Source organism: Eleutherodactylus coqui, chromosome 1, assembly GCF_035609145.1.
Source record: "Eleutherodactylus coqui strain aEleCoq1 chromosome 1, aEleCoq1.hap1, whole genome shotgun sequence".
Lineage (NCBI taxonomy): Eukaryota > Metazoa > Chordata > Amphibia > Anura > Eleutherodactylidae > Eleutherodactylus > Eleutherodactylus coqui.
In genome coordinates this window covers 477,196,809-477,209,125 of record NC_089837.1, presented here as the reverse complement: position 1 = coordinate 477,209,125, position 12,317 = coordinate 477,196,809, and the positions used below count along the sequence as shown (strand labels likewise).

General features: G+C 44.2%; 1 protein-coding gene across 1 annotated transcript in view; it reads right to left on the bottom strand.

Annotated features, from left to right (window-relative positions):
- Positions 1 to 12,317, bottom strand: part of BAZ2A (bromodomain adjacent to zinc finger domain 2A) — a 65,751-nt gene that overhangs the window by 35,934 nt on the left and 17,500 nt on the right. The window contains exons 4-10 of the mRNA XM_066584771.1: positions 11,583 to 11,774; positions 9,805 to 10,014; positions 8,918 to 9,085; positions 4,975 to 5,035; positions 2,762 to 2,870; positions 2,465 to 2,566; positions 1,756 to 1,963 (exon numbers count right to left, since the gene is read on the bottom strand). Of these exons, the coding sequence (XP_066440868.1) occupies positions 1,756 to 1,963; positions 2,465 to 2,566; positions 2,762 to 2,870; positions 4,975 to 5,035; positions 8,918 to 9,085; positions 9,805 to 10,014; positions 11,583 to 11,774 (1,050 nt within the window). The remainder of the gene's footprint in view (positions 1 to 1,755; positions 1,964 to 2,464; positions 2,567 to 2,761; positions 2,871 to 4,974; positions 5,036 to 8,917; positions 9,086 to 9,804; positions 10,015 to 11,582; positions 11,775 to 12,317) is intronic.

Below are 12,317 nucleotides of genomic sequence, written 5' to 3'. Positions count from 1 at the left end.
AATATATTTAAAGGCGCACATCTATTAATAAATATGGTGCATTTTGGCTGAAAGTGAGAAAATGGAGCTACGAACTGGCACCAAACACTGCGCCATTTTTCTGCCGTTTAGCTTCAAGGGGATGTGCCAAGTTTGAAAGTTATTCCCTATTCATAGGCCAGGGTATAGCTTTCAGATTGGTGACTGTGCAACTGCTCAGACTACCACCGATCTCGAGAACCACTCCATTCATTTCAATGAAACTGTAGGAGATATTTGATTTTTAGCACTTGGCCATCTTCAGGGACCACATTGAAATGAATATAATGGCTCAGATTAACCCATTCCCGCTGCAGGGCGTAAGTTTACGTCCTGGGAGCGGGGTACTTCCCGCAACAGGGCGTAAACTTACGTCCTGCAGATAGCGCGGGATCACATATGATCCAGCGCTATCCCGCAGCGGGAGCCGGCTGTCAGTCACAGCCGGCGTCTCGCTGCAGCAGCGGGGGGGCATCAGAGATGCGCCCGCCACTTTTAACCCCTTCCCTGCCGCGATCTAAGTAGATCGCGGCAGGGGAAGAGTTCACAGCGGGAGCGCGGCTCCCTCTGTGTCTCCGGCCGGAACTCGCGATGTCATCGCGAGAGCCCGGCCTGTCACCATGGCAACAGGACGCCAGACACTGGCGTCCTGAATTGCCTATGCCTGAGATCGCTGTATGAGCGATAAGGCATGGGAGAGCAGTAGCTCTGCCATGCCTTATACCAGCGATCATCAGGGCAGTGGTTAAAGTCCCTCAGAGGGACACAAACAGTGTGAAAAAAAGAAAGATTTAAAAAATGAATTAAAAAAAATGTAAAAAAAAAAAGAGTAAAAAAACCATTTTTTTATGCTATTTCTCAGATTAGCATAAAAAAAGGTAAAAAATAAATAAAACCCCACATATTTGGTATTGTCGCGTCCGTAACGATGCGTACAATAAGGTGCACATGCTTTTGATTGTGCACCGAAAAAAACGCTAAAAAAAAAGCTAAAAAACTGAGGCAAAATGCTCATTTTTAGCATTTTGCCTCACTAAAAACGCAATAAAAGTGATCAAAAAAGTCGTATGTACGCTAAAATGGTACCAATAAAATCTACAGCTCGTCTCGCAAAAAATAAGCCCTCATAGAGTGCCGTACATCAAAAAATAAAAAAGTTACGTGACTTTGAATGCAGCAATTTAGAATAGAAAAAAGATTTCCAAAAAAAAGGGTTTTTATTGCAGAAAAGTGGGAAAACCTAAAAAAAATGTTAGAATTTTGGTATCGTTGTAACCGTACCGGTCTGCAGAAAAAATGGAAAGTCTCATTTATGCTGCATGATTAACGGTGTAAAAAAAAAATAAAAAAATCTATGGCAGAATTGATGCGTTTTCTCTGTCTGCTATCATTAAAAAAAAATAAAATAAATTTACAATATAGTCTATGTACCCAAAATTGGCATCGATAAAAACTACAGTTCGCCACGCAAAAAACAAGCCCTCATACGGCCGCGTCCACGGAAAAATAAAAAAGTTATGGCTTTTGAAAAATGGAGATGGAAAAATACCAAAAAATCGCTTGGTCCTCAACGCCAAAATAGGCCATGTCATGAAGGGGTTAAACGAAAACCGCCACAAATATATGGGAGTCGTAATACTTAATTTTTGTTTTTTACTTGATATACATTTTCTGTCCATAAATGTAAAACCAAAAACAACTATTAAGAATTATTTCAGTTCCATTAGGGCTCCGTACCTTGATTTTCTAGCTTCCTCAAGAGTTTAGCATCAGGTTTGCTCAGCAGATCAATCATCTTGACTTTTGGAGGACGGCCTCTTCCTCGCTTCACCCTATTCTCCTTTGCTTTAGCCTTCTCCATATTACGAGGACGTCCCCTCTTCCCTGTGATGGCCAAAATGCGGGAGGGAATTTCCTCGGAGTTCAATAGTACCCATTTTGTGCCCTAGATAACGGAAGAGGAGATTTGACCAGACTAGACAGCTAGACCGGACTTCCATTGACATATCTGATGTACATTAGATGTCAATGAGAATAAGTGGCTGAAATATGGTTATTAGAGATGAGCGAGTATACTTGCTAAAGCACATTACTCAAGCGAGTAGTGCCTTAGCCGAGTATCTCCCCGCTCGTCTCTAGAGATTCGGGGGCCGGCGCGGGTGACAGGTGAGTTGCGGCGGGGAGCGGCGGGTAGCGGGGGGGAGTGAGAGAGAGAGATCTCCCCTCCGTTCCTCCCCGCTCTCCCCCGCCGCTCCACAAATCTTTAGAGACGAGCGGGGAGATACTCGGTTAAGGCCCTACTCGCTCGAGTAATGTACCTTAGCGAGTATACTCGCTCATCTCTAATGGTTATCAGTTACAGTTGTTTTATTTGAATTAGGTAAGCCATCAAAAGTGCTTAATCAATTCAATTGAGTAAGTAATATAAGAGTGGAACCGGACTCACCTCTGAGGTGTGACGCTCTTCATAAAAGTCTCCGACCGGCATTCTTGGGCTAAAGCTGAAGTGTTCTCTTCTGACATGACGACCGGAGTATTTAGAGAGATACTAAAACAGAACAGAGAAGGTGAAAAAGGTATTACACAATGTAGTCCAGACGAGACATGATGTGACCAACAACCACAATGTGCAAAGTCTTCAGAGTAATGAAGGCTTTCTATACAGTAGTAATGATTTGCAAGACTGAAAGGACTCCCCTGGAAGTACAGACTGTAACCCCATCATAAATCAAGGCAGCATTACCTTTATAACCTCCGGGAACTGTTTCATTCTTTTCCCACAGGGGGCGTAGTACCAGGTCTCTCCTTGCCACCGGTGGCTGCCTTTCTTTATCCTAACTTCACGCTTCCAACTGTAAAATCCAAGAACAGACTATGGTGACTAGGAGTAAGCATGAAACTTCCAGCTACATGTTATATCCTTCAGAGCAGACGACGTTATATTATCATATGTAGGATTTCTCTAAACTAAACTAAATAGACACAACTAAATAGTTAAAGATGCACTCTAGCAAATCTTACTTTTGGATACATATTGCTAACTTACCAGCAATAGTCAAATTGTATAACTTGTATCTCCCCAGCTCAGATGTAGCCATTAGAGATGAGCAAATGTACTCGTTTAGGGCGATTTCGCAATCGAGCACCGCTTTTTTTGAGTAACTGACTACTCGGGCGAAAAGATTCGGGGGGCAGCGTGGTGGAGTGGGGAACAGGGGGGAAGCTCTCTCTCCCCCCACTCCCCTCTGCAACCCCCCACTCACCCCTGGTGCCCCTCCCCCCCCGAATCTTTTTGCCCGAGTAGTCAGTTACTCGAAAAAAGCGATGCTCGATTGCGAAATTGCCCTAAACGAGTACGTTCGCTCATCTCTAGTAGCCATACGTTTCAAACCCTTTTATTATGAGCAGCTGTGTCATGTGATTCCCCAATCTGACTACCAATGAAAAGTTAGCTCCTCTGTGTAGACCGGTTGTCAGTCTTCCCTGTGTGGAGGACTTCTTGTACAGGATTACATCAGCATCTATCAAACCCTTCCTTATAGATCTCAAATTCCTCCCCACGCAGCTTCACCCTCCACTGTATATCCCCAGCGTATAAAGCGCTGCTGAAGGTACAATTTCTGCCTTAGCTAGGGATGTAGGAATGTAGTGATACAGGCGAGTCCATACAATGATTAGCTAGAGTTAAGGCCCATTTAGAAGGGAACGAATGTCGGGGCAATACTGAATGGCTGCTATTTCGACTGAACGATCATTGTTCAGCTCATCCTCCATCGTTTATGCTGCATATGGCACCGGCCGATGAGCAGATCGCTGATCGATCAGTGTAAATAGCAGCTGTTCAGTATTGAACGGCCGCCATGTAAAGTCAATGGAGAGGGACGGGGGAGTGCGAGGAGAGAAATCTCCTACTGCCGTCCTGCTGTGAGCCAGCGATACTCGCTCCTGTGCAACAGCACAAGAGCAAGTATATGCGGGGACGAGTGTCAGCAATCGTTTGCCCCACATTCGTCCTGTCTAAATGGGCCATTAGGCCTCATGTCCATGGCATGCGCAGATATTTCATTCAGATTTCCACAGCGGATGTACTGCAGGTCATCCGTGCGGAAAAAATCCGAACCCCACCTCCCAGCCTTTTCCTCCAACCTTCCTAATTGCTTCTAACCGTCAAATCCGCAGCGGATCCGCAAATGCATTTAAATTGTATTTGTGGATGCAATGCGAATTCTAAGCTCCCATAAAGATGAATGGAGCCGCTTGAGCCGTGGTAAAATGGAGCATGCTGGGATTTATTATCCACGTGGGACATCGCAATTCATTTAAGTCCTGCGGATTTGATTTTAAATGATTTGCAGAATGTCATATGCCTCTCTATGGGTGGCTAGAGCTGCGGATGACCCGCATGGGTTCAATAAATAAATCCACCCGTGGACATTGGGCCTTCTACAACTGCCCCGGCTCACGCTGTCTGTGAAGAGTGCAGTGTATTCCTGTGTGATACACACTGCTGCTCCTCCTGCTTCTGATGGGTTTTCCCCCATCAACTCTTCTAAGCAGGAGACAGGGGAAGCAGTGTGAAGCTGCCTATCCTAGACATATAGTGGGTTCTCAGTAGATATGAAAGACACACAGTATACATCAGGGGAGTTTAATTAGTTCTACACGTTCTATACCACCACAGCCCGCAGACAGGACTCAAAGTATAGCAGACACAGTGAAATGTGACGCTGCACCTTCCCTCTCATAGGAGCCAGAAGCATAATGGGGATTGTAGTCTGTATAGAACTACACATGAAACTGCATTGGGGGAACCAGGAGGCAAGATAGCAGATGGCCTGTATATGGCCCATCAACTAAAAACAAACTGTGGCTCTTTATATTAAAAACACAATCGTTGCTGGTTGCAGTCTAGGAACTTTTTTCCTTACTTTAGAGCATGAAACAGAAATGACTTACCCATGGAGCAGAGGGTAACGCACCTCTTCTGGAGTAGCTACCCTCCTCCGTCCTGTAGATCCTGCAAGATAAAAGCATTTGGCTTTAAAACCATATTTAAAGAACCCCCTGAAGTCATCAGTCAGCCATCAGTTGTGGTCACGGCAGCAGACATTGTCTAGGGCTTCTGATCACTATTCTCTCCGCAGCTTGAAGTTGCGCATAACTGCTAACAATTAAGTGAATGGAGAGAAGAGACAATGCAGGTTTACTTTCGCTTAAGTGGTACTACAATAAAATTAGATGAACTTGCTATTTTATAAATACTGTGACGTATGGGATTGGAGGAGGATATAATAACGAAGATCAAGCAGTTCACTAATTCCCTGCTGTATTTTTCTGACTATACGAGGCAGTTTTCAGCAAATCTTATCAAGATTATTGCCAGAGGCAGGGGGGTCTGGTAGATCCAGAGACCCCTGACTGCTGCTTTAAGGATCCGGCAGTGTGCTGATCACTCATTGGGAGAACTCTGCAGCCATACATACTGCGGCTGCACAGTCCCCCCTCTCCCTGCCTGATCATTCCCCTCCAGCAGATAACACTGGAGATCCCTCACATGTCTCCCTGGGGAGCCGCTGTTCCTCTGTACACAGAGGGACAGACAATAGTAAAGATCAAAGGTCTTTCAGTAGCAGTAGGACCGTTGTAACTACGTGACCAAGCAGAAGCTACCGGGGGTCATGAAATCAGTGTTAAACATGCCAGCTGCAGATGTGTGAGTGCGCGCATGTAGCCAAATTATATGTATGTGAATGCTACAGAGCTGTGCGTGTTGTGCGCATGTACAATGTGCATGCAGAAATGTATGTGTATAATGTGAACTTATGTGCTTGCGCCATTGTCTGAATGGACACACTAGGTTTAATAGGAGTCGACTGCTCACCGTTAATCCCAAAAGGTAATGACGGCAGCCACGCCACTTTGTTGGACTCCCAGAGACATTTAAATTAGTATGAAAGTGTTTTTTCTTGTTTTCTGCTGTTTAACCCATTAAGGACCAAGCACAGTAAATTTACGGCACTTGGTCCTGGGCTTTAATCCTGCACGATAGTAAAAATACTGCCGGAATTAAAGCCTCTGCTCCTGAAATCAATCAAAAGCAGGACAAGTTGTCAGCTGTTAGTCACAGCTGAGAACCCAAAAGAGAAGGCAGGAGTGGTTTTTAACCCCTTCTGGCTTCTCTTTTCCCTAGTACACACCGCTCAATAAGCGCCATGTACTAAGAAGTGAAAGTAGAAGTATAACTACTCGAGCCAGCAGTCAAGTAACCGCCGAGATCCCCTGGCACAGCAGAGCTACAGGGTCCTAGCAGACCCTGATCAGCTCTGCTAGTGACTGATGTCACTACAGGGGATGTTTTCCCTGTAACTGGGGCTCCTTTAGATGCCTCAGCTACAGTGGAAAAGTGTCAAAAAAAAATAAAATTATATATATGAATGTCCCCCAGAGGTCTCATATGACCTCATGGGCGAAACAGACAGTAAAAAAAACAAAAACCGTTGCTGTATGCGCTCTGTAATCCCAAACCATACATATTGTATATATAAAAACGTCTGAAACAAAATGAGGAACCCACTCCCATACTTTTTTTTAGTGTACATAATGTAAATATGCCAATTTAAAAAAAATAACTATAAATGTTAAACACAAAATAATTTTTTTTTACTTTTTACCCCCAATAAAACTAAAAAAAAAAAAAAAAAATGAAAAAAAGTCAGTGAAAAAGATGTTTTTTTTTAAAAAAACAAAACAAAACAAAAAAACGCCCAATATGTCATGGGGGAAAAAATGCAGCAAAATTTTGGTAGCTGAAGGAAAATAAACCGGGCAGTTAAACCACCACATGGGTAAAATCTAGAGATGAGAGATGTAACTAAGTCAAGCCTCGCTCTTCTCGAGTAACTGCGTTCTTGTCCAAGCGTGCTCGGGGGGGGGGGGGAGGGAGAGATATGTCTCTCACTCTCCCCTCCCCCCCCCCCCTCCTGAGCATGCTCGGACAAGAATGCAGTTACTTATCCGAGCGTACTCGCTCATCTCTAGTAGAATCCCTAAAAAGTGTCTGTCCCTTAATGCGTATTTTATCACTCATTTTCAGCTGTGGGTGTATACATTATGTAAACTTACTCATCTACTGATTCTGATGTTCTAGAACCAATTACAGTTCCAAAATAAATATGTGAACCCTTTGGAATTACTTAGATATCTGCACTTATTACAGTCATAGCGCAAGAATTAAATGGAAGTGAATGTCTGTGCTAAAGAGCTAATTGGCAGGAGGTGTTTCAATTAGGACTTATTCAGATGGACGTGACTCGAGCCTGTGTACAACAGACTTCACACACATCCCATAAGGATATTCATACATCTATTTTTTCACATGGACCGATGGTTTGTGTGAAGATTGTAGCATGTACTATTCTTGTCCGATTTATGGATGAGAGCGCCCATACAGAGGCAACAGATCTGTGAAAAATCAGATAGTACACTCGAGTCCGTGTGCTGTCCCCGCACAACAAGGGCTCCCCCATGTGACTTAGTCCTTAAAGGGGTTGTCTCGCGAAATCAAGTGGGGTTATGCACTTCTGTATGGCCATATTAATGCACTTTGTAATATACATCGTGCATTAAATATGAGCCATACAGAAGTTATTCACTTACCTGCTCCGTAGCGTCCCCGTCACCGTGGTTCCGTCTAATTTCGGTGTCTTCTTGCTTTTTTAGACGCGCTTGCGCAGATGGGTCTTCTGCCTTCGGGTCTGTTCGGCAGCATCAGCGTTTTGGCTCCGCCCCCTTCTACGCGTCATTGCGTAGCTCCGCCCCCGTCACGTGCCGATTCCAGCCAATCAGGAGGCTGGAACCGGCACACGTCGTGGGGCGGAGCTACGCGATGATGCGTACAAGGGGGCGGAGCCAAAACGCCAATGCTACCGAGCCGAAGGGAGAAGACCCATCTGCGCAAGCGCGTCTAAAAAAGCAAGACGACACCGAAATTAGACGGAACCATGGCGACGGGGACGCTAGCAACGGAGCAGGTAAGTGAATAACTTCTGTATGGCTCATATTTAATGCACGATGTATATTACAAAGTGCATTAATATGGCTATACAGAAGTGTATAACCCCACTTGATTTCGCGAGACAACCCCTTTAAGGAGATGAGATTAAAAATGTTGGCTTCACATGTGCTTTGCCCACTAAATAAAGGCATACAAAGACTGGTAACTGACAAATCTGTTCTTCTAAGACTGGTTAGTGTGAGACATGCCTTGATGCAAACAACTTTCTCAAGATGTTTTATAAAGGCATTAAGCGGAAGAAGGCTACAAAAGCATTGCTAAAGACCTGTGTATATGTCGGTCTAGGAGTCAACAAATTATCTACAAATAGAGAACATCCAGGACTGTTGCTATTGTCTTAGGAGTGAGCCTCTTGTTAAGGCCTGTTCACATTTATTTCCACACCCTGCAGGGTTTCCATCTGGATCGCTGAAAGAGACATCCAAGCGGAAATCTGGATGGAACCTGTCTGAGATGGAAAACTCCCTTTAAATAGCGGAGCAAAAAAGAGACTCAACAGCAATATCGTTCAGAATTGTTCAAATTCCCGCGGAATTCGAGCAATAGCTGTCCCGTGTAAATGCATGGAGCGACTAAATGAGAACGACTTTGAACGACTGTCTGCTTAAAGTGAATGGAGGTGGGTGGGGGGAGAGAGAGTGCAGGAGCAAGGATCGCATCATTTGCCCGACAGCCCGCCCCGTCTAAATGGGGCATTAGCTGTGTCCATATCCCCTATAAATTCCCATAACTGCATTAGGAATGCATATTATGCCATTTGGCCATAGTAATTTGATATTTGGTAAGCTGTCATTTACACACTTGGGCATGCAATTTAGGACTTACCCTTTATTTCCCCGAGGTCCAGGTCTTCCTCTTCAGGATCAGGGACGCTGGGTGGTTCGGGGGTTGCGTTATGAGTGTAACTTTCATCCAACGAGTTGCTCTCTAATGCAGGAGTGGGTTCTTCCGCTATACTTCCTTCTGGGCTTTTATCCACTTCTGACGTATTATCTGTAGACACACATATGCTCAGCAGGGACACATATAAGCAAAAGTAAAAGGCTTACAGGCATGAGAGCGTGTGAAACTCATCTGTGTTGCATATGGGAAAATAAACATTTTTCACACGAGCGCGGTTCCATATGCCATCCGTATGCAGTCTGTGTTTTTTTTCCCTAGCTTTAGTAGGTCATCTATTTTTCACATTGGCAAAAAAACAAACAAACAGGAAACGGGCCCAATTCTTTATTTTTTGCATTTCCTAGCAGCAGCCATAAAGTAAGAATAGCATACAGATGCAATCCGTGTGCTGGCTGGTTTTTTTTTGCATCCCCACTGACTTGAATAGTCTCAATACTTTCTTTTAGAAAGGGTTCTCCCATCCCAGGGATAACCGCTCTGTACTCCGTGGCCAGGAATACGGAAACAACCAAGCAGGCTGCGCTTTGCCCTTTCCATAACTGCACCTCTTAATAAATTTGTTACATTTTACTCAAGTGCACTTTGCATTAAGACTTGTGTAAGAGAAGCATGTGCGACCTCCAGCCGATTTGTGTAGGGACTGTAGCCGCACTCATTGTGAAATCAGTCCTGATTACAGATCGCTCCATATATTGGTAGAACACTATGGCAAAAAGTACAATGCAGTAGTATATTGGAGACTGCAGATCAGGTATAAATACAGCCCTGTGGTCCTTTTAAACCAGGACTATACCAATGTCTGGAACTACCTTGTACTCCGGAATCTCCCGGCTCAGGAGATGCAGACGCCGAAGGGGATAAGCCAGAGTTCTTGACTTCTTCAACCACTGGATAGAAGGCAACATCCGACTGTGATAGACAATCCGCATCTGGAGATTCAAGCATGGGATTCTCGTCTGGCTGTTGCATTCCAACTTCAGTTTCCTCCGGCTCATTTAATGTACTGCTGACGGATTCCGCTATTTAACCAAATAGAACAATGTGTCAGCAAAACAAATATCATGGCAGAAAGAGAGAATTTCAGATATTATTCTATTCTAGAGCCATAAGCATAGAGCAGTTGTCTCATAATGAAAAAAATACTTTAAAATGTTGTCCAGGGTGAAAAAAAACAAAAACAAAAACAAAAATCACAATTCTAACGACATGTGGATAATGGTTTTGATTTGTTAACTATGTTGCTGGTGGTCTTTCTCTGCACTACGACCCTCTTTTGTTACTCCTGGAAGCCACATTCCATTCAGAGCCATTTAGGATGAGAAGAAAAACCAAGCAGTACATGGCAGCTAAGGGTCCTCTTACACGGGACGACTGTCCGGCTCTTAAATGGAGGCGAAAGGCAGCGGAGATCCTTCTGGCCGTCAGCCTCCATCTACAGCAGACAGGCTGTCGCTCATATAAGAACATCTAAACGGGCCGATTGTCATTTGATTTGTATGCCTGCAGAAACTGAATGATGAACCAATTATATCGTTAGTTGCTCCGTCGCTGCCGGCATTTACACTTCATTATTGTTCAGATTCCTTCGATCCAATGAGAATCTGAATGATTATTGTTCAGTGTAACAACAGGGCCCAACAGAAGAGTATCCCAAGCCGAGGACCCCTAAAACTTCTGTCAATGATACCAAATTACCATATATACTCGAGTATAAGCCTAGTTTTTCAGCACTTTTTTTATGCTGAAAAGCCCCCCCCTCGGCTTATACTCGAGTGAGGCAAAAGAAAAACAAAAAACCTCACCTCCCAGCCTGCATCTGTGTCCCCGACACGATGGTCTCCCCGGCGGTGTGGCAAGTTGCTTGAGAATTCTCCCCGCTGTCTTCTCCCTGCTCAGCTTTAAATTCCCCCACCGTCAGCGCTATGATTAGACCGAGCACCAGCCGGCGCTCGATCATTCACAGCCATTCAGTGGATGACATCACTGAATGGCTGTGATTGGCTGGCGCTCGATCCAATGACAGCGCTTACTTAGACAGCGCTGACGGCGGAGAAATTCAAAGCCAAGCAGGGAGAGGACAGCGGGGAGAATTCTATAAAGTAGCTTGCCGAACCTTCAGGAAGACCATCGCACCGAGGACACAGACGCCGGCTGGGAGGTGAGTATTGCATTTTTTCTTTACCTAGTATAGGCTAGCTAGCTAGGCTTATACTCGAGTCAATAAGTCTTACCAGTTTTTGTGGTAATACTTATTGACTTGGCTTATACTCGAGTATATACGGTATGTTGTTTTGTTTTTTTTATTTCTATATGAAAATACAAAGCTTTGTAAACTAAAAAAGGCAATTATGCGGTTGGTTCCATTTAAAAGGGCCTTTAGCTGTACAGTGATACGGACCTACTGTCTGAAATACTGGCAATCTGTACATATACTCATCAAGTAATTGCTGTGTGTGGCAGTGGAACTAGCCTTCAGAACTGTTGAATGACACAGCCAGCAAGTAATATAAAGTAATAGATACAAAAGGAATATATACTAATACATTGCAATTAAGAGTGATACTATAAAGCGCGTAGTGAAACTTACCCCCGCTGGCTTCGTTTTCAGAGGTATCCATAGTGGAATCGGAGTGGAGAACATGGGAATCTTCAAGTTGGGGTGGAAACGGAGAATGGCCATTCCCACCAGTGACATCAGGAGCAGGAAATGGGCTGGATGCAGCTGGGCTAAGTGGGTCAAGTCCCAGGTCCGGTCCGTTGTGCTCAAATATTCTTAGACCTATATTGTGATAACACCACAGACCGGTTTAATTAGTATGTTGGTGCGAGTCACATTAATAAGGACACCAGCAAGAAAATGGTCAACTGTGTCACAGCAAATAGTCAAGGCTCTGTGAATTACATCCTGTCAGAGGCCCAGTGTGTTACTCAAGAACTTGATAAACGTCCTGCAATATTATGCAAGGTTTGCCTCCTATTATTATAGATGCATCTATGGCCTTTATAATGTATATAGTTATTTTCTGCCATTTAAAAAATATGACAATTTTTTTGTTGCAAATTGCAATTATTCTTCAATGCATCTGAATTAGCTGCACTTATAGGGGTTTTAACCCTTTGCAATCCAATTTTGGATTCAGGGTTTCCTAGTGGATTTTCTCTTTCTGCCATTATACAATAGCACCATCTGCTGGCTAGAGCCAGTACTGCAGTATAGGACATGCTGGAGAGGCCCCTGACAACAGAGCGGCCAGTAATATACAGCAAGAATACCCTGCCGGACATCTTTTGACATCAGAGCTGTACAGCCTTCAATCAGAAG